Source organism: Gavialis gangeticus, unplaced genomic scaffold, assembly GCF_001723915.1.
Source record: "Gavialis gangeticus isolate Ggan-Ray unplaced genomic scaffold, GavGan_comp1, whole genome shotgun sequence".
In the NCBI taxonomy this organism is placed as follows: Eukaryota; Metazoa; Chordata; order Crocodylia; family Gavialidae; genus Gavialis; species Gavialis gangeticus.
In genome coordinates, this window is record NW_017729032.1 from 249,874,433 (window position 1) to 249,896,687 (window position 22,255).

Sequence of the window (22,255 nt, forward strand, 5' to 3'; positions counted from 1 at the left end):
AGACTTCCAGGGAAGGTGAGAGCACCACCTCTCTGGGAAGCCTATTCCAGGCTCTGGCCACCCTTACCATGAAGTAGTTCTTCCTAATATCTAACCTAAACCTGTCCTCCCTCAGCTTGTGGCCATTGTTCCTGGAAATAATCTTCCCAGAAGCTGAAATTAAGTATTTAGCACTCATTGAAAGACAAATGTTGCCCTCTAAAGGAAACCACATGGGTGATAAGAGAGTAGAATTTGACCCTATCTAGGATAAGCTATTATAATGTTTGCAGTGAGGGACTAAGAGTGGATTTGACAAAGGAATTCAGTTAGAATTAGGCACATAAGTCTAAGAGACTGAATTGCAGAAACCTGCCTGAATTCACTGAGCACCTGAAACATCCCACGTGCATATGTTTTCTAGTAAAAAAAGTACCAAAACACAACAAAACACAACTCAGTCACCTGAAATTCAGCTTCTGGATATGTCCAGATGTATTTTGGGTGAGCTGATCATTTAGGCAAAGTTCTGTTTAAGATCATTTGTCTTTCATAAACTAGGCTCTGTACCCAAGTCCCCTGAGTAGGCCTATTTGGTAGGCCTATTCAGAGTACACTGACAGTATTAAGTTAAGCACTTACAGCAGCTTTTGCTGACTTTGGATGGTGTTCGTCTTTTATGTAATAGCCTAGTGGTTGAAGCATTTGCCCAGAAAAAGTGGAAGGTCTGAGTTCTAGGTCTTCAGACTAAGAGGATAAAACCCCACACCTTGCAGGAGAATGCTCTCACAACCAGGCTAGAGGCTAGCCTGGATTGAAGACACTGTTTATCTATCCAGGGACACCTTGCAAAAAGGAAGTCATCAGTCGAGAGGGAGAGAACTAGCAAAAGGAAGCATGATTCTACAGCCCAGTGATGAGGGTTTTGGGAAGAAGGGATATCTAGGGTCTGATCCCTATTTCCAGTGCTGTTTCTGTGTTTTATCCAATGCTTATTTAATACAAAATGACTAAACCATCTCAGAAGAAGGAGGTAAAACCCAGAACCCTCTTCTTTTACCGGCTGAATTACACCATCACAGTCTTTGCTACCGAAGTGTTTCCTAGATTTTTCCCATGCAAGTATAGTCCAATGGTGAGTGCCTTAGCTTTTAATGGTAATAACATTACAAAACATAGCAGGGTTCCTGGTCCAAAGTAGATACACAGTAGCTCATTAGAAACAAGTAACAAGCTACAAAAATGAGTCATTAGATTTTTCATGGTATCAGCACTCAAGAAGAGAATGTTTTTTCCACCAGCCCAGCGACCACTTCCTTGGTTCAATTGATCTCCTTCTGTGAACTTCAACTGGATCTATGATCTATGGTGATCTATGGACTGCAACTGGATATTAAGAGACCAAACAGTAAAGAACAGATTATTTAATGTGATCAAAGTGTGAGGCTAAAGCACTTATTCTGACTGCTCTTATATCCTGGTCAAAGAAAGCTTTTTTATTAGATAAATTATTTGAAAAAGGATATCTTGTGCATTTGTCTAAGATGTTGACAAAGTTTTATGAGAGAGGAAGGAAGTAAATTGAACCTTGAATTTCCATCTGAAGTTTCCAACATCCCTATGTTTTTAGGCAGATATTGCACACTCAATTAAGTTGAGCCTTTCATTAACTAAGGACGCTTACACAAGCGCCTTCCAGGCTCTTCGAATCACACTGTAACTTTTGAACTTTACACAAAGCACCTGGGTGAGGGGCAGACTTTACACATAAACCAGTTTAAGTGATCAGAAACTGGTTTAAACCTGCAACAGAACAGACATTCATTGCACATAACCCAGTTTGAAAATGGCTGAAACTGGTTGGAGATAAACCGGGGTGAATGTAGTATCAGAGTTAACTGATTTGGGTCAAACTGTCTGTTCCAGACTCCTTGCTGGTTTAAGTTAAACCAGACACCCCCAGCATCCTGGCATGCTCTCTGGGGTGGGCAGGGCTCTCTGCTCACAGCAGGGCTGTCCCTTCCCCTCTGCTCCCTTGCTGGAACTCCAGCAGAGACTTGTAGGCAAAGCAGTGTCTGCTTGGCTTTCCTTGCCCCACCCCACCTTGCTGCTCAAGCAGCTATCCCCCCTCCCCACTCCCAGAGCATGGGCCATAGTAAGCATGTGGTATGCTAGCTAATGCTGAGAGGTGTCTGTGTAAGACAGACAGGACAGTGTCTGCTTAGGGCTTTTTGGAGCTAATCAACAGGTAGCTGGTAATGCCCCTAGGTTCCTTCCTTGGAAAAAGCTATTTAAGAAGATCTAGAACTAATGAGAGAGACTTTGTTTTTTGATGGGGTGCTAAATGTTGATAACACAGCTGATAAATGCTCTGTTATCAACAGCGAGGGGGTGGGGACCCTTCCCTAATCAGAGCATCCTGCTGGGGCCTGGCCACGCCCTCCTCAGCTCAGCACTATGGAAGGGAGGGAGGGCTGCTATAATGACCCTGGCTTCTATCCTGAGCCACTGCAGGCATGCGCTTGAATTTCTTCAGTCCAGAAGGGATGTCTGTGCAGTTACAAACCAGCTCAGCCTAGCCAGCTTAGACTAACTTGAAAAGATTGAATCAATTCAGGCTCAGGCTTTTTGAATGTCTGTCTCTAGGCTTAAAGTTACAATTTGATTGATCTTCACAGATGTTTCACATTTGGTGGTTGGGGCTCAGAGCCTCCATGGCTCTGAGGCCAGGAGGCAGAGGGTGCTGTTGCATGTCTCACAGCATGTTTTGTGGGCTCCCCAGGTTGTAGAAGAGTAGCAAGAAGGGGATAGCTATAGCCCCACTTCTGGGCCAGTAGTGGTGGGGAAGTAGAATTCTTCCCTGTGTCCTGTCTGGGGAAGCTGGCCAGGGCACACCCACTCCCTGCAGAGTGGTTTTGCCAGCTTCTTTGCTGGTGCTGGGCAGAATGGTCTCTCCCCCAGGTGTGTCTGTGGGGGTGCTCTCTATGGGGAGACAGCCTCCCACCCAGCAGACACAGCTGGATGGAAGCCAGCAAAAGCAATCTATGGAGGGTGGGGAAGGGGCTGAATCAGCCATGAATCTTGCCAGCCTCCCTAACTGGATGACATACTGGGAGCTTGTGGAAGGGGGGGATCTGAGCCCCTCTGCCCAGGCCAGCTTCCCTCCAAGACCCCAGCAGGGTTAGCTAGGCCAGGCCTGTGTGACATGGAGGCTCAGACTGTACCCTCCTGCCCCAGTTCCTGGTGACACTGTGTTGTCAGGGGTACCTTCTTCCCTTCCCCCTCCCATTGCACAGGGAGGAGACTATCAGGCTCACCGCTTTTCTTAGGCAGAGCTGCTTCCCTAGGCAGCTGTTAGGCTTTCTACAGGGCTTCCTGTAGAGCTGTGGAGCTGCATAGAGCCTGGTGCTTTGCTCTGCGGCTGTAGGGGCAGCAAACTAAAACTCCTCTGAGTGATTTAAGGCACATTACACCACTGAATTTCCTACACTGGCTGGAATTAATGTGAAATACACCACCAAGGCATGCAAACACCAACACCATTAAACCGGTGCAAAAGCATTTAGCCCGCTTTAAAGTGTCATACACACACACCTCTCATTTCATCTACACATGGACCTGAAGGCCAATTTCTGAATTCTGGTAGCTTCTGAAAATCTTGGCAGATTTATTGTCATTTAGTTTACGTAGGTTCAGGTATAGCACTATATACAGAACCCTGGAGGATATAAAAATAATTTAACTTCTCAAGGCAGAATTTCTTCTTGGAATAGGAATCAAATAAGGATTCCTCGCGATTCCTGTTTCTCAAACTGCTGACTAGTTACTCACGTTTCAGATAAAGTCCCAAATGCAAACTTAGAAAATGACAAACCAGCCAAAAAGAAGGTATAATTCTTTAGGACAAAAAGTTCCCAAGGAGCGTGTGTGCAAATCATGGCAGCAATCAGTGGTGCTCACCTACTTCAGCTACTCCTGTGCCTCCCTATCTCAGCCACTGCTGCTGATTCCCCTGATGTCTATCTACTCTGCTGCAACTGCTGGTTGCCACTAGTGAGGGGAACTGGCAACCACAGAAATCAGTGGTGAGGGAAGCAGAAGTGACAGCTCCAGTAGGGTGGCATGGAAACACCCAAATTTACAATGGTAGGGCACAAACAAACAAGGTTTGTGAAACACTGGAAACACTCAGGAAATAGTATCCTGTGACTCAGGAGACTATCCAGCATGCTACCATAAAACCCACTTTCTAGCTCACCCAAAGAAGCATTACAATTGTTTGTGGACCTGATTATGCAAACACCTGTGCACCCTGCTTTATTCTTATAGATCAAATTTTGCTCTGAAGTGTTTGTAACTGGAGCCTGTGAAAGGTGAGAGAGTGAGTATGGTAATGCATTCAGAAAGCAGTTATAGGGAGATAAATGATTTCTTTTTCTGCAAGAAATAGCTGACTTATAGTAGTCATATCCTGGCAGATTAAAATGCTTGATGTATGTATCCCTGAATGGGCATATTAAAATTTCATGCCATCTTTTGAAAATTGAAATATAATACTATAAGCCAAAAGCCAGCATTGCTATCCAGAGCAAATAAAGGGTTGAGGGAAAAGGCTAGAATAAAGGGATCCAAACACCCAAATAGCAAAAAATCCTTTAAATAAGGAGCCACAGCCAAGCACATTTCAACTGGAAACTATTAAAAACTAGCCAATTGTCCATCAAGAATGAAGGGGGGTAGGGGGGAGAAGGGGGCTAGGATGGAGAGCCACCACCTAATGCCCCAGGCTGCCACTGTTCTGTCTCTTGCAGGGACTGGGGTGGGGTTCCTGAAGCCAGCTCCCCCACCCCCTGTCCGGTCCTCAGTGCAGCTTTGGTATCATGGCAGTGCTCCCCCATGCCTGGAGCACTCAGATTGGCTGTTTCCATCAGCCAATCAAAGTGCAAATAAAGCATTATGTACAGACAGACAGACAGACTTAGGCTTTTATAATAATCAAATTTGAATACAGAGAAATTCAAATATTAAATGTTGTTACATTTTAGAAAAAAATAAATTAAGAAGGCTAAGTTTTTGCCAAATTTATAGACATAAGAATGGGTCTTGGAAAAGGTAGATAATAAAGCACTGACTGGTAGAGGTGGAGACTGGTAAATGAACAAAAGGACAGTCAATAAAATTGAAAGGCAACAAATTTAAGACTGGGAAAGGGATTTAAAAAATAAATAAAAACCATAGGGCTGGATTTACCTGTGGAACTCATAACTAGATATGGTACTGTGGCTAAAGGCTTGGTGTAATTAAAAATAATGTATATGGATAAAAACAGCAATAGCTACAAGGGATTCTATGTAAAAATAAGACCACTTGCACATGCTTTGGCACAGGAGCAAACCACTCACTTAGGGGAAGGTTCTTTTGAGCTCCCATCTGATCTGATGGGAATGCCTTATGCCTTTACACCAAAACAATTCACCAAGCCAAAAATTATATAGCTTCTCTTTTAACCTGGTTTGGTCCTAAGATTTCCTAATTGAATAGATTTTGAGTTGTATTACACTCCAAATACAGCCAACCTTCTGAAATAAATGATGCAAGTTTAAATCATAGAAATTTAGGGTTGGAAGGGACCTCAGGAGGTCATCTAGTCCAACCCCCTGCTCAAAGCAGGACCAGCCCCAACTAAATTATTCCAGCCAGGGATTTGTTGAGCTGGACCTTAAAAGAATCCACCACCTCTCTAGGCAACCTGTTTCAATGCTTCACCACCCTCCTAGTGAGAAAGTTTTTCCTAATAACCAACCTTGCTGCAACTTAAGATCATTGCTCCTTGTTCTGTCATCTGCCACCACTGGGAACAGTCTAGCTCCATCCTCTTGGAACCTCCTTTCAGGTATTTGAAGGCTGCTATCACAGCTCCTCTTAGTCTTCTCTTCTGCAGACTAAATAAACCCAGTTCCCTCAGCCTCTCCTCAGAAGTTATGTGCCCAGCCCCAGGACAATTTTTGTTGCTCTCCGCTTGACTCTCTTTAACTTGTCCACATCCTTTCTATATTGGGGGGCCTACAGTATTCCAGATGTGGCCTCACCAGTGCTGAATAGAGGGGAATAATTATTTCCCTTGATCTGCTGGCAATGCTTCTACTAATGCAGCCCAGTATGTTGTTAGCCTTCTTGGCACCAAGAGAATACTGTCAACTCATATCCAGCTGACTATCCATCATAGGCCCCACGTCCTTTTCTGCAGAGCTGCTGCTTAGCCAGTCAGTCCCCAGGCTGCAGCGGTGCATGGGAATCTTCTGTCCTAAGTGCAGGACTTTGTTCTTGTCCTTGTTCAACCTCATGAGATTTCTTTTGGCCCAATCTTCCAACCTGTCTAGGTCACTCTGAATCCTAGCCCTAGACTTCAGTGTATCTACTACACGCCCCAGCTTTGTGTCATCCATGAACTTGCTAAGGGTATAATCCATCCCATCTTTCAGATCACTAATCAAAATATTGAACAAAACCAGCACCAGGACTGACCCCTGGGGCGCTACACTTGATACTGGCTGCCAGCTGGACATTGAGCCATTGATTACTACTGGTTGAGCCCGACAATCCAGTCAGCTCTTTATCCACCTTACAGTCCATTCATCCAACCCATACTTCCTCAGCTTGCTTGCAAGAATGCTGTGGGAGATGGTATCAAAAGCCTTGCTAAAGTCATGGTATATTAAGGCCACTGCTTCCCCATGTCCACAGAGCCAGTTATCTCATGATAGAAGTTGTAACAGTGGGGGGTCCCCGGGCACCTGAAGAGATCGATGCCCCCCTCTGTTTTAGGGCAATCTGCCCCTGCACTTTCCTGCCATGCCTTGATGTAAATAGGTCTATAATGCAGGAGGCTGCCCCATTTGCAGCCCTGGTGTACTGGGCCAATTACACTGTTCTGAGCCATCCCTACACTGTGTCCCATGCCTCACAGATGGTATTCTATTCTCCATGCCACTCCTCCGATGCCTCACTAGGCTGTATTCAGCCTCAGGCCCCACTTGGTGGACCTTGGCCACTGGGTCACCCACTGGACCACATTTTACTCTCTGACCCCCTCACTGGGTCACCCATCACCCTCTGTGGGCCACACTGGGCCCTGACATGTTGCTGAGCTACTCACCCCTCAGGTCCCTCCCGGTGGACCTTGGCCCCTCTCTGGACCTTTTGCCCCTCAGGCCCCACTCAGCGGGCCTTGGTTCCACCATGCTTTTCTGCACATGCCACACAGCTTAGAGGAAATGCTGGCTGGTAATGTACCTGTGTTGTTTTCTTAATGGGGTGATAAACACTGAGTTAGGTGTGATAAACACTGTTATCAATTCCCTGCTTGGCTGGTCAGAAGGGGCAGGGGGAATCTCTCCCTAATCAAAGCATCCTGCTGGGGCTTGGCCATGCCCCCCCTCAGCTCAGAGCTGTGCAAGGGAAGGGAGGGCTGTTCTATCGCCCCCTGGCTTCTAGCCTGAGCCATTGCAGCCATGTGCCTGCATGGCTGGGATGTCTGTGCAGTTACAAAGTGATTTAGCCTACCCAGGTTAGGCTAACCTGCAAAGATTGAATGAAATTAGGCTCAGGTGTTTTGAATATCTGTCCCTAGCCCACGTGTTACAGGAGCTGAAGTCTTCAGGCCAGGCGATGTTACTCCTCCAGCTCCCCAGATGTAACTGCTGGCCCTGCTCCCAGGGTCTGGGCTTATACTCTCCCTGCCCAGCCCTCCTCCAACCAGGCAGTCCTCTGCAGCCAGATGACTACCTAATTGGGCCTGAACCCACCTGCCAGTGGCTCCACAGCCTGCCTGATGGTCTTAAAGTATTTCTTTAAAATACAACCAGCTCTCCTGGACTCCTTTTCCCCTTAGACTGACTTCCCAGGGGATCCTGCCCCTCAGTTCCTGAGGGAGTCAAAGTCTGCTTTTCTGAAATCCAAGGTACTTACTCTGCTGCTCTCCTTTCTTCCTTTTGTCAGGATCCTGAACTCAATCATCTTGTGGTCACTGCTGTCCAACTTGCCATTCACTTCTACATCCCTTCCAATTCTTCCCTTTTTGTGAGCAGTAGGTCAAGAAGAGCATGGCTCCTAGTCGGTCTCTCCAAAACTGCTGTAATGCCCTCCTAGCAGATGTTAGAGTGACTGACATCCCCCATGAGAACCAGAAATGAGGTACTATTTATAAAATGACTACATAGGGTAATATAGGGCTATAGCCCAGGAAAGAACCCATACCACACCAAAGTCCAGTTATTACATAAACACAAAGTAATACAGACCAAAGAGACTGTGCTGACAAAGCTTACCTCTATATTTCCTTTACCACAGGAAAGCCTCCATTGCAATCCTTCTTGCTTCCAGACTCCCTCAGCTAAACAGGTAGCACTCTTATTCTTTTAAGCAGGGGACCAAATAACTGGTTTCTGGTACATCCTCCCTCTCAACACCAAACATCAATTCTGAAAGGGGTTCCACCCCAAAACAATTCTGACTGGTTTCAACCCCCTCACTCTTTAAAGTGGCATACAACTCTCTCAACAGCATTTTGGCCAAAAGTTCTTTTTCAATACTTATTTTAGAAGCAAATTATTTTTTTTTAAATATAGCCATTATTTCAACATCCTCATGTGAAAATTCTAATACCTTAACAAAATACTTGCCAAAAATCACTCTTAGTGATTGGGCTGTTTCTTTTGGATTTATTTTCTGCCCTGCTATTCAATAAAATAAGGTGCAGCAGTATGGAGACCCTGAGGCTTTTTACAGCCATGTCTGCTCTGATTTCACTGACTGTGATGCATAACTTAAGGATTTGGAGTTCCTGTACTTACAATACAACCATAGCTAATCAGATCCATAGAGCCTGACTCAGACCATGTTCCAATCTGCTACAATACCACTCTTGAGATACAGACACCATAATTCATTTAGTTGTCACCTACAGCCCCCAGCTTGAACCCCTTGGACACGTCATTAATGGATTATATATAAGAATACTAGACCTCCTGGAAAATGACAACCATGGGGACAAGCCTCTTCATCTTACAGGAAGCTCCTGACCTCAACCTGTCTCTCTCCAGCAACAGACTATCTAACTCCTATTTTCACCAAGGTACCAATCCTTGCTCTGGACCTGGCTTGCTCATCAACCCCGACCACATAGACTCTATTTTCATTGCTGGACCAAGTATCATGGATCATATCATTCAAGGTTTATTCACCTGCTCCTCTACCAACATCACATATGCCATTGTGAGTGGATCCATGATTTTCAAAAGGAGGATGTGGAAGCAGCGACCGGTACTGCAGAGGTGGCTGCATCCCCTATGCCTAGCCTCCCCTCTAGGGCAGATTACGCTGCAGGAGACACAGGCAGGGACTTTTTCAAAGTCCCCAATCAAATATGAATCTTTCCCACTATTTCCACCCCTCCCTTCCCACCTGTGCTGGTGGCATGCCCCCTTCCCTTCCATTCCCCTTCTTGCCCTTTCCACTTACTCCTCTGGGCACAGGAAGGGATTGGGAAGACCTGCCTGCTGCTGCTGCCACTCTTGCTGTCCCACTGCTCCTGTGCTGCTTCATCCAGGGCTGTGGGGAGAGGCTGTGCAGGAACCTGTTCTCTCTCTCTGCTCCTGCCCCTGGGCCCCTGGGGAACACTGGAGGAGGAACAAGGCAGGGAGAACCTGCCTGCTCCCATCACCACTGTCCCCTCTGAACTCAGCTCTGTGCAGACCAGCTGGAGCAGGGCAGCAGCAGCTCTGTAGCTCCCATTTCACCCCTGGGGTCAGCCAGAGATAGTGGCAGCAATGGGTGGGGGAGAGGGAAACAGGAGGGGAGATGCCTTAGTGCATGGAGGGAAAGGAAGTATTGAATGGGGATGGGGTTTGCCTGCTTTTGGGACTTAACAGTCCCTGGATGCTGCTCCTGTGATCCAAAAGGGATTGCCATGATCCAAAAGGGACTGTGAAACCTTTTGGAACCTCCCCTGTGTGCCATCATCTGCTTACAATGCCCTTCTGTGATCTAAGCTGTACAGATGGGGTGATCCTTAGGTGAAAGAGTGAACGAACAGCAGTGTAACATTAGTTCCTGAAAGACGCACAAGCCTGGGACAGAACACTTTAACCTTCCTGGACATTCTGCAGCTGACCTCGGAGCAGCTTCTCTTAGATAACGACACATTAAAAAACAACTAAAATGTGGAACTGCAGAACAAGAAATCATCCACAGACTGGACTGTGTTAATACAATCTAAACCAAGGCTACAGGTTCTTATCTCCTAACCTGGATTAGTTTATATAACCCCTGTATCCCTCTGCTACTCCTTTTTTTCCCCTCTCTCTTCTACCCACCTGGCTTCCTCCAGCAGTGGCCTCTCCTTTTTCCACCCCACTTCCCTACCATCTTTATTCTAATCACTACTTTCTATTTAGAAGCTCTGCTTCCTGCAGTCCCCTCTTACCATCTGATGAAGTAAGTTACTACTTACAAAAGCTTATGCATCTCTGATTTAGTTATGTTATAAGGTGAAAATATACCCTGCCTTCTTCTGCACCTTACATTACTGAAATTATTGGTTGCAGTGCAGTTCTACTGTGAAGAGATTGAGTAAAAATAACACCTTCTTACTCAGCAGCCTGGCTCCCTGTGTTTATTCAAATTATTTGCTCTCCCAAATGTCAAAAGACATTTATTGCTTTTAGTTTTAGGTAGCCCTACAGAAGCAACACAGCCTAGGGAGAGTGAGCTACTCATTCTATTCCCTTTTGTACATGAGAATTTCTTATTGAGTTCAAGTCAGTAATATCTATATGACTCTCTTCAAAATAATAGTGTTACAATGGTATCATTAAGTGCATAATGGAAGACAATGAGGTTGTGGAAAAGTATAGGTGAGGTGTTAATTTAGCCTGTAGAATCCTTTTATAGGTGATAATGCGCAAGAAGGGAAGAACTCATATTGAAATCCAGGGCTCTTAGCTGCATTTACAAGGTTGACAGCTAGGGAAAAAAGAACATCTTTTTACACATGATCTGAGAAAATATAATCTAGAAATCACTGAAACTATAAACCTAGAAACGTATACTGCTTTAAAAAAAAACACCTTTTCAGAACAAGATCTCACTTTAATTTTGTTCTCTTCTCTTTTTCTCTCAGTTGCATTTCCTTTTCTGGATAGTTTCTTACCTGCTTTCTCCATTCTTTCAGCCATTCAGTAACATAATTGTTTGTCTTTCTTATGATTTAATAGTAAATGTTCCTGGGGCCATTGTATCTAGCTCTTTTACCATTTTCTTTGTTTTCTTTGGCCCTTGGTGAACTGGTAAATGCTCCCAAGCTTGGGTGCCATTTCTAGCTAATTAGGCATCATAATATCATTGTTTCAGATAATATATTTACCTTTATTTTTAAAAGTCTGTCAGATGTATACTGTAATGTGATAGAACTTGTAATAGAAAAGCACCCATCTGTGTTTCTCTGCTGAGGCCATCTTTAATAAAATTAATCTCAACTGGCAACAAGGAACCTGAGAGATCTTTTGGACTCTGATTTGTTATTTTTACTGTTACAGCCCACACCAATTCAATTGCCTTGGCCACCACACTTCACCTCTAACAGTCCTAAGATCAACAGCTACGAAACAGCCTACCAGCAACACTTCGATTCAATTGTTAATTATTTCATGCATGGGATATTGTAATATCATTTTCCCTAGGCTCCCTACTTATCCATCCCACATATATGCTATTCAAAACCATGCTCCTTACTACTTTCCTCATATCCTTACCAATCACATATCAAATCATATACTGTTTTCAGTCTTATATTTGGCTGATCCATTATGGATCCATCTGTCATGTCCTATTAACTGGATACAGATCACCCATACTTAAATAGGTTGACAGCATCTGGGGAAAGGCAAAAAGTCCCTTTTTCCAGTGAGCACCTAAAAAAGGGCAACTTGCATTCTCCAGGACCAATTCTCCTCTCTCATCAGTGCAACAGAAATAATTTGATTTACTTCAGTGGATTTACTACTGATTTAGAACAAACTGAGGGAAAAATCAAGCTCTCTGTGTCACAGTCATAGTTCTTACTGCAGTTAGTAGGAAGCAAAGCAGTAGGAAGCTGGGCAGGCTAGAGGATCCTGCAACCTCATCTCCCACCCAATGCACTGGTCTGAAAGCAGCTATGATGCACCTCCTCATACCTGGGGTAGCACTCTGCCTGGACACTCCACAAACAAAATAACCTCTGGGCATAAGTGCTAGACTGGAGCACCCACATAAGAGCACCCTACATTAAACAGCATAAGAAAGACATGATGAGTCTTGTATATATTCTGTAAATGGAGTCAAATGAAGAGTACACACACTACATAGCTGTATAGAACATTTGCACATGATAACAACAACTTTTTATCAATCTGTCCTTTTTGACAGTAAAATAAAATGGATTAGAGTTATAATGGCTGCAGGTTTCACTGGCAGGTTGCAAGACTGCATCACTCTCATTTTCATTAGCCAAGTTATGCCTCAATGCAACTCTGACATTGTTATAATAGGAAGATTTGTTATTGAAGAGTAGAATCAATTTAGGCTTTTATAATGCAAATTAAACAAAGGGACACAATACTGAATTTGGAAAGATAATTACTATAATATTGCTAAATTAGGTTAAAATGTACAAAATAATTCTTGTAATATAATCACAAATTCCCAGACTCCAGCTTCAAATACAGGAGAATTTTCCTAATTATCATTACCAATTATCATCTTCAAACCCAAGAGGTCTCGCTATAAAAGCCAGTGGTCTCATTTCAATTCTTAACAAAGATTTAGCAGCAACAGAACTGCAATACTAAGACTTCATTATTTGTACAAAATATAATAAAGTATATTTACTAGTGTACTCTGAAGTCACAAAGAAATTAATGTACATGAACAAAAACAATTTATGGATCATTGCCCTGGGTTTATTTTTTTAACTCTTTTTTTTTTAACCCACTGAACAATTTGAAAAATAAAGCAACCCAAAACATTAATTTGGAATGGATCTTGGCATTACCTGGGCAAATCTGTGAAGCCCTATTCTATAAGCAAAAAAAATCAGCATCATAGATGAAGTATCTTGCTGCACCAGACCTGTCAGTACAGTTGAAGCTCTGTCTCTTTTTCTCATTAAGTATCTTGACTGTATTCATAAAAAAAAAAATCATGCACATCCCATCTCGGCATTACAACTAATTAGTTCACCTTATTGCACAATCTTCTCTCCTACTGTTAAGGAGAAAAATGACAAAAATATCATCTTCAGGGGAACGAAGCTTGTATGGAAATGCAATCACTTGCAGCTGGTAATGATGTTAATTATGCAAATTAATTATCACATCAAGCCCTTAAAAAAAGTAGGTAATATAAGACCAGAGTTTTAAAGGCTTCTAAGCAACACACTTGTCTAGTGGGATATTCAACAATACCTAGCACCTATGTCCCCATTAGGTACTAACCTGCATTCTTAAAGAACCAAATACCTTTTAAAACAGTGATTTTATAAAGTATTGGAAAAGAAGATCATAAAATGTATGTATGCTCTCTTTGGAGCAGCATTTGAAAAAATTTAAAAGGCTTAGTTACGGTAGACCCTGCATCTTGCTGCTAACAAGGTGTTCACTGTTTCACAGTATGCTTTTCTTCATTGCTTATTGTTCTGTGAAATATATAGCTAAGCAGATCATTATAATGTATTGCTTCCTAACTGCAATACAGAAAAAACAGAGCTCAAAAAAGCTGTTGACTTAAACTGTCTGAAACTGTAATGGCCACCTTGTTCTTGCTATAAAGTTTGAACAGATGATGATGAATGAAAGAAAAAAAGAGATATATTTTTAGAGATTTAAGAGCGAATTCATTTTAAGTATGTGTCATTTAGGAAAATCAGTTATTGTGGTATTATAGATCTTGGTAGCAATGTTTTTGTCTAAAATCATCTTAGCATTATCTAGATTAATATTCTGTTTTGGATGGAAGTCCACTGCAGACACAACTTAATGCAAAATAGGTTATGGATACAATTGGTTGTTTGTATCTTGTGTCTGTCAGTAATCTTCTATAGCTCTAATATCCTATTCTTTATTTTGGTTCATATTTTAGTAAACTCCTCTGTGAAAATATGCAGATAAATTTTAATTGTTTTGTTTCCAAATTGGTTGTCTATCAAAACAAATTAACTGCTAGTCATGTACTTGTATTTAATGCGGTATAGAGCATAAAACAAAATAAATTAAAGGAATCCAATTCAAGCCTGCTGTAGGCAGGCAAAACCCTGCTAAGAATATGGATAGCTATAACAGTTACACTCGTTACAGATTATATTATCCTAAGCTGCCCAATGTAATTATTATGTCTGCATGTTTCTACAGTGGTAAAAGTAAAGGCAAAAAGTGAGACTAGAACTCTTTCATTTATGGGTAATGTTACAGTGATTTAGCTCAATAATTTTCAAATATCTTTTGAGATTTTTCATTAAAATAACTATAAATACTATACAATAATATAGTACACACTATTCCATTGCACACTGTCCTAATGACATTCTGTAAACTAATATGTTCCACCCAAGTTCAAAAGATCACATTTTCAGTTCTTAATATTTTAACATTTTGATTTTCTCCAGTAAAGTTACATCATCTGGGAGTAAAATCTTGAGATATGTGGTTAATATTAAAGTGTTATAGGCTTATAAAATTACCCCAACCTTTTGCTTAATAGACAAGCATACTATAATGCGTATATTAAAGACAGTGTACTATAAAATACTTAACCTTCTAAAATGAATTCTGAACTCACTTTAAATACATTCAACCTGTTAACAGGTTGGAGAAAAGAGCAGCATTTGAATCATTATCCTGAAGGCTCAAAGTCTTAAAACACAATGTCCTATCTCAATGAGGGGAAAAAAAGGGAGATTCATTGATGGTTCTTTCTGACATTTGTGATGAGTGAAAAGGGATCAGCAATTAAAAGTACTCATTGCAAATTGCAATGACTTAGGATCATGGTTTGCTTTCATCTTAAAATAGGTGGGCTGACTTCAGGCCTCTTCTTTTGAGACAAGGTGATATGCTGTAGCTTAAAAATGAAGCTCTGTGATTAAAGCTTTGAATTTCATTTGTCAGATGACTGAGTAAAAGGTTTGAGAAATACTATGGCATTCAGGATTTGAAAGTCACTGGAACATAATACAAAGCAGATATAAACAAGCTTCAAATACCATACCAAATGTATACCTAATGTTATGGGAAACTGGGCTAGAGCTGGACCAAGAATATGGTTGCTGTCCTTCCCATCCTGCCTTTCTGGGTGCATCATTTTGAATCTTTATGGAATATAATACCACGTAGCATATTGCATAATGGACACTGATTTTTCAAAAGATTCAGGTAGTCAGAGTGACATTTTAAAATTCTCAAATGTTCAGAAGGTGTTAAATATGAGGGAATTCTTTTAAAATGAATTTTAATAAGTTAGAGTTTCTCCGGGGAGGGAATGAATGTCAAATATTGGAGCATCTTACCTGTGCAAAAATACTGATATGTATTTCCTCCTCTGTTTACAGACTTTAAATAAGCTTATGACCTACTGAAATCATTGCAGAAGTGTGCTTCTTTAAGCTTGCTCATTTTACTTTCCACACATGCACCCCTGATTGGTGGAGGGCCCTGGTGGCCCCGCTGCTTGCTGCTGATTGGCTTGGAGGCAAATACTGCAGTTTTAAATATGCTGTGGGTTTTGCCTCCTAGCTGCAAGTGGTGGGGCTGCCCGGACCCGTTAGCCAATCAGTGGTAGATGACAAAAATGGGTAGGCACACAGAGAAACAAGAAAGATTAAAGGAACCACTACACAGCTCACTTCCGCTGCAATTCTGATAGGTCCCTACTTATGATAGTATGCATAAATGGAGGCTTTGGAACATAATGGTAGAATCTGGATTCCCTAAGAAGCTCATAAAAATGATTAGGGTATGTATTAAAGACACAAAAGGGAGAGTTAAAGTGGATGGAAGCTTCTCTGATGCCTTCAGCATGGCAATGGGCCTGACATGAGGTGATGAACTTTCCCACTATTGGTCAATCTGGTGTTGGAACTAGTTGTCAGATTGGTGGCTGAAATTATAGAAGGGGTTCTACTCGGGAGATTGCATAATAATCTTTGGGTATACAAATGACTTGACATCATATGCAACAACACAGTAGAACTTATTAGAATGTATAAAAATTTAAAGTATACAGCCAAGAGAGTAAGGCTTATAGTGAACAGTGAGAAGGCCAAATATATGGCAATCACTTGCAAGAACATAACTGAAACAGCAAAACAAAGTTTTGTATAGAAAACCATAGCTTCCAGAGTGTCCAAGAATTCAAGTATTTTGGATCATTGTTGAGTGACATCAATAAGATGAGCAGGGAAAATATTTTAAGGATCTCAAATGAGAATAAAATAGGTATAATAGACTTCTCTGGTCCAAGATACTGTCTAGAAAGACACTGAAGTTACAGTACATAGGCTATTTGCAGATGTTAAACCCCCCCTGCAAAAACCTGTGCTTTACTGGAAGAAGCAGAACATTACTTTGAGCTGGCACTGCAGTGTCTGTATATATTGGGTGCTTCAGCAGGGCTCTTTGGGACTTTTATCTAAAGCTGAGTCAATCAGCTATTAGATAAAATCACTAAAAAAGTCCCACTAAAGCACCTGATCATACAGACGTTAGGCAAGCTGGGTCCAACGCACTGCTTCTTTTGGGCATGTGCTGGCTCAGTGTGGGAGTGCATGGAGTTTAAAGCAAAGGGCTTTTTTTTTCTATTGTCTGCAAACAGCCATAATTTTTAGACCTGTAGTGATACATGGCAGTTAGACTTGGTGCACGATGCTGAAAGACCATCATAAAGTGATTTGTTTTGATAACAAAATTTTTAGGAAGATAGTTAGTTGGACCAGTGACAGACCTAGAAAGGGGGAAATGGAGGCAACAAAGTAATGAAGAATTATGAAATACCATGGAATTGCCTGTCTTTATAAGTGTGGTATATGCACAGTGATTAGTGTGGATTAGCGTCTCACATGATTTAAAAAATCGAAGGTATGTCTTATTCTCAGCTTAGTTCCTGGTTGCGGCAATAGCTGACTATTGTGGAATACGACTCTTCATCTTCACCCACATTTACTTATGAAAGGTTGCCAGCTTGCATAACAATACACAAGCACAACTGAGTACACCTGAAATGAAGAGATAGAGCCATTGGGAAAGGCTCCCAAAGCAGACTCCCATCTCCACTATGTCAGACTGACTAGAAAGGAAAACAAATTTTCCTCATTTGTCTGGACAAGCCTATCTATCATGGACTTACAAGACAATGAATGGCCTTTTTTATTGCAAGTCACTTAATCAATGTTTCTAAAACAAAACTAATGAGAACAAATTCTTCTCTTTGACTTTGTCCCTTTGACTAGTGATACTAATGAAATGCTAAGCCTAGATTCTGCGTTGTGGTGTGCCTGTTTTGGATGCACTGCTAGTACAAAATTGTCTTCAGCCAACAAATAAGTCATAGGAGGTTCATTATTGGCAAAATGGACTTTTCAGTGGCATTGTTAGTATTGCAGCTTCCGTACTACCCATTGCTCCCTACTGTTGGCACAGGGGCTTTGAATGGAGCAAGTAAAAAAGAAAACAGTCAAAAAAGAGAATTAAAAATCCGCTAAGGGAAAGCTTTAAAGCCTGCTGATTCATTTGTGAAAGGCCTAGTACAGCATTCTTTTCTTTGACAGACCACATACACTGCAGTTTTTGAGAACAGTATTACTTAAATGCTAACTTCTGCTTACTTGGTCCTCCAACATAAGATCTCTCATTTGTGTGATGTATGGAAGAATTTGTTGTTAACCTGATCGATAATTATTGATTTGGTAGGACCCTTCTGCTTATTGCAATCAAATACTTTTTTATTTTTCAGTTCAAGAGCCAATGACATTGTTATGGAGAGTACTGGTAACAAACTGATGCAATATATATCAGTAATGGCTACAATTTAATAAGTAATGGTGACTAGGGGAAAATGTATGTGCTAAACATAGCTTTACAGCTCTGTTAATCAAGCATATTGTATTGGATGCATCTCTATAGGTTGGTGCAATTGTGATGCACATCAGTTAATAGTTTCTGCTGTTATTAGTCTTATTCTTATCATTAAACAACCAAATTATCTTGGGGTGAATTCTGCCTGCCCCTCTTAGAAGTGTCCATTGGATATCGTTAACTTTTCTCCCTCATTGGCTTGTGTAGATGCCAGATACATTTCTAGAGCTTGCATTCAAGGGACCACATGGACTATGCCTTCACAATCCTGCTGGGTTCATACTGGACCCCAGAAAAGGCAGGTGAGATGGTATGGAGCAATGGCAGCACCCAACAGCAGAACAGCAAGAGAGTGTGTAGCAGTGAGTTTTGAATGCCTGCAGATATTGCTGCACAATTCACTCTAGAGTGTGAAACGTTAACAGTTTAGCTCCCTCCACATTTCAACAAAAGTATTAGAATTAATCTGTATGTAACCTATGAGATTATTTGTTTTTTCAAAGCAAATCACAGTGATATTGCTAGATTTTTACTGTTCCAACTCCTTGTAATATGGCAGCAATGCCTATATTTTCTGTAAAACTGTGTAACTATAATGGTAAGCCATACAGCTGTGCACTCTTAGTCTATCACCTATAGGTAAACTTTCAGGAAACCATACCTAGGTATATGGTACCCTTAGGGGAAAGCACAACAATTATGAAATATATCTTATCCATTTCAGGTGATCTAAGACCATAGTTGCCTTCATAGTGGGAACAAGCAGCATAATGAGATGATATTGATATATTAATTTATATGGTTTTTCCCTAATCCTTATCCAATTTCTCATTTGAGTGGATGATAAACCTTTATTAATATGATCATTTATAATTATGGCAAAGATTAAATGATAATGCCATTGCCAAGTACATTATTGTCTATTCTGCATGGATTTAAACAAGTGATGTCAGCAAACCACAAACAAACTTCTTTCAGAAATTAGATGCATTGTGTACGGTAGAAGATTGACCGAAGAGTAATGGAATATGGAGCCATGTCATTTATATGACACTGATACAAAAAACAACCTGGGCTGGTAGAGCTATCTGATGGCTGTCCAGCATGATATCTGAAACAAGCAGGTGATTTCAATTAAATTCCTACAGTTTTCCATGACACACAAATACCCAATATTATCTTAGCCAGAAATCACTGACATCCATGATAGCAGTCTCAGGGGAACAGTGAACAACTAAGTAGAAATAAAGATCAAACTATATCAATCTGAAAGTTAATAGCATATGGCCACCATCACTGCAGTAACTAAATATTCATAAACATTAATGCAATTTTCCTTGCAACATTCATATGAAGCTAAGTGTAAATATTCCCATTGCACAGATTTTGAACCAAGGCCTAAAGAGATTGACTTGCACAAGGTCACTGAGTAAATCTATGGAAATTCCACTCCATCACATGAACTACAGAACCTTAATCTTACTTCTGCCAAGTGTAGCTTTAGGTACATAGATAGGGTTATAATAGAAAAGTCTGCATTGCTACATTACTTTGTGCCACACAACACCAAAATCCACTTGAAAGAGAAATAAACATAAGGAAGCACTGCAAATCAGCAAACATCATAGCTTGGTTATGGCAAGGATTTAATTATGAGAACATAATGTCTCCCATGTTTTGGAATCTATGCTGTAAAAAGTCTACTTTAAATAAATTTCATGTGTGTTACCAGGAATTTCACCTCATGCTGAAATAGTCACTATATATTTTAACACTAGAAAAATTCATAAACCATGTAAAGTTAAGGGTTTAAGACTAATGGTATTTGTGGGAGAGGTAAGTTTTTCTGTTTTCTCAACAATCAACTAAAATAGCTATAAAACTGAAGATATTACACAGATTATTCTGAATTAAGAAACGGGAATTGGGTGTATTTGTTTTCTTCTAATATTTTACTGAAGTTTCTTAAGTGTACTGCACATTTTTAAGAGAATTTACTATTTTTACTTGTATACAGGAAATAATTTCATTTTGGTCCTAATATCAGTAAAACAGTACAGGATGATAGAAAATGGCTGCCTGTGGTGAAAGAAAAATATAGCTACCAGCTTTCTACCTCTGCAAGATAATTCACTTTCACATTGACATCATCTGAGATTCTTGATTCCTTTATTGTATTCCATTTTTTCAGTAGAAAACACTTCCATACTATTTAATATGATCCTCTAAGGGTATTATTTGAATGAACGGGATTTTTACAAAAATATAGCATTCTTTATTAAAACCACATAGGTTACACAGTCCTGTATTAATGGTTTCACATTCTTTAGCAATTAGCATACACTTGTGTTTTGGATTACTACTGGGAAATAAAATACCATTCTTGTTATCAAGAAAGAAACCCTTAATTTTGATGTGGATCCAGCAGGATAACATGAAAATAACTTACTTTTTGTAACGACTCCTTCAAGGCGAATAATATTTGGGTGGTCAAATTGTCCCATGATACTGGCCTCCCTCAGGAAATCTCTTCTCTGCCTGTCCACATAACCACCTTTCAAAGTTTTAATGGCAACAGGAATCTCCCTTTTTCCTGGTGTCTTCAGGCGCCCACTGCATACTTCTCCAAATTCACCTGCAAAGAACAAGAGCAAACAGTCTGTTATGAAATCATTTTTATTTTCTAGAGAACTGTAATTTTTATATTTCTAGAGAATCCATACTGCCCCTGCTCTTTAACTTAAATGCTCATCAAGCTTTTTTCTTTGTGACACAAGCAATTTTGAAAAAAATTACAAATATGGCTTTCATAATAGTCTACTATAATCAGTGGAAAGAGAACACTGATGTATCTCAAAAATATATATAGCTCTTGAATTATAGTGTAGCTTTGTCATTGTGAAATAATGGATGAGAGAGTGAAATTCATGAATTATCAAAAGCTAGTATGCACAGAATACCTATCACAATTTCCGAAGAAGTATAGTCACTTGAAATATATATCAATACTAATCAATAAGTATAGGAGCAGGACTTTTACTCTCATCATACAACCTGCATAATGTAGCTGGTGTTTACTGATTTATGAAGACACTGAACTTAGGTTATGCTGTGCTGCTGGGCTTGCCATGAGGAATTAGCACTAGTAATGGTTAGATTTTAATAATGTTGACAATGAAAAAGGGACAGTGTGCAGCAAGGCCTTGGAATACTGCACACAGTAGAATTAATAAAAAGATGTAAAAAAAATTCACTAAAAGTCAAGCTATGAGAATGTAAGGGTTGCATAATTAAACATTCAGTAATTCTGAAACTGCAAAGGTAAGACTGCGCCTCTTAACTTTACTCCAGCAAACATATACAATGCAATACAAACTTTAATTTCAGGATCACATACAGTTTTCAAAGTAACATGTGTAATCCTGTAATATGTTTTCCATTATTTTTCTTTTTACCCTAATTTCATTCTCACAAGAGTCATTTAGTATTTATTTTCATAATTCTGTCATCACTTAGGTACTGCATAATCTTTTTTCAGTTATCAGCACTGTGTTCATTAAGTGCACTTTACTGAATGTTAACTACGTAGCTAACTGTGATCCAAATATATGAGGACTATACTCACCAGCAAACTATCACTATTTCTCTTTATTGTACTTAGCCTATAACATGCTGTTTTCATACCGTTTGCTATGCATTTTTAGGTCATTTTCATGAAATCTGGTATAAAATTACCTGAAAGAGAACTACACAGTTCTAAAAATGGTTCACTTATATAGTCCTTGAGAAAAAAATTAATAATAATATATTATGTAAGAGAAGCCTTCTGTTTTTGTGTAGAATGGACTATGAAGCATATTTGCATAAAGGCAATTTTGCCATTAATTTCAGTTTTTCTGTACAAGGTTCAGCTCAGCTAAACTCCCTTGATTTTTTCTACTTTCTGACCTCTAAAAAGAGTTCTCCATCATAATCAATTCCATCTTGCAATCATTGTAGATTCTCTGCTTTCTCTTGATATGCTCTTATTGAAAACACTTGTTCATACAAACAAGTCTATAGCCCTTTCCTACCAGTTTTCCTCTCTAACTTGCAATGCAATGCAAGTTACAGAG

General features: G+C 40.5%; 1 protein-coding gene across 1 annotated transcript in view; it reads right to left on the reverse strand.

Annotated features, from left to right (window-relative positions):
• EPHA6 (EPH receptor A6) overlaps positions 1-22,255 on the reverse strand; it is a 1,262,645-nt gene that overhangs the window by 276,234 nt on the left and 964,156 nt on the right. Inside the window, exon 12 of the mRNA XM_019525724.1 lies at positions 20,590-20,775. Within this exon, the coding sequence (XP_019381269.1) occupies positions 20,590-20,775 (186 nt within the window). The remainder of the gene's footprint in view (positions 1-20,589; positions 20,776-22,255) is intronic.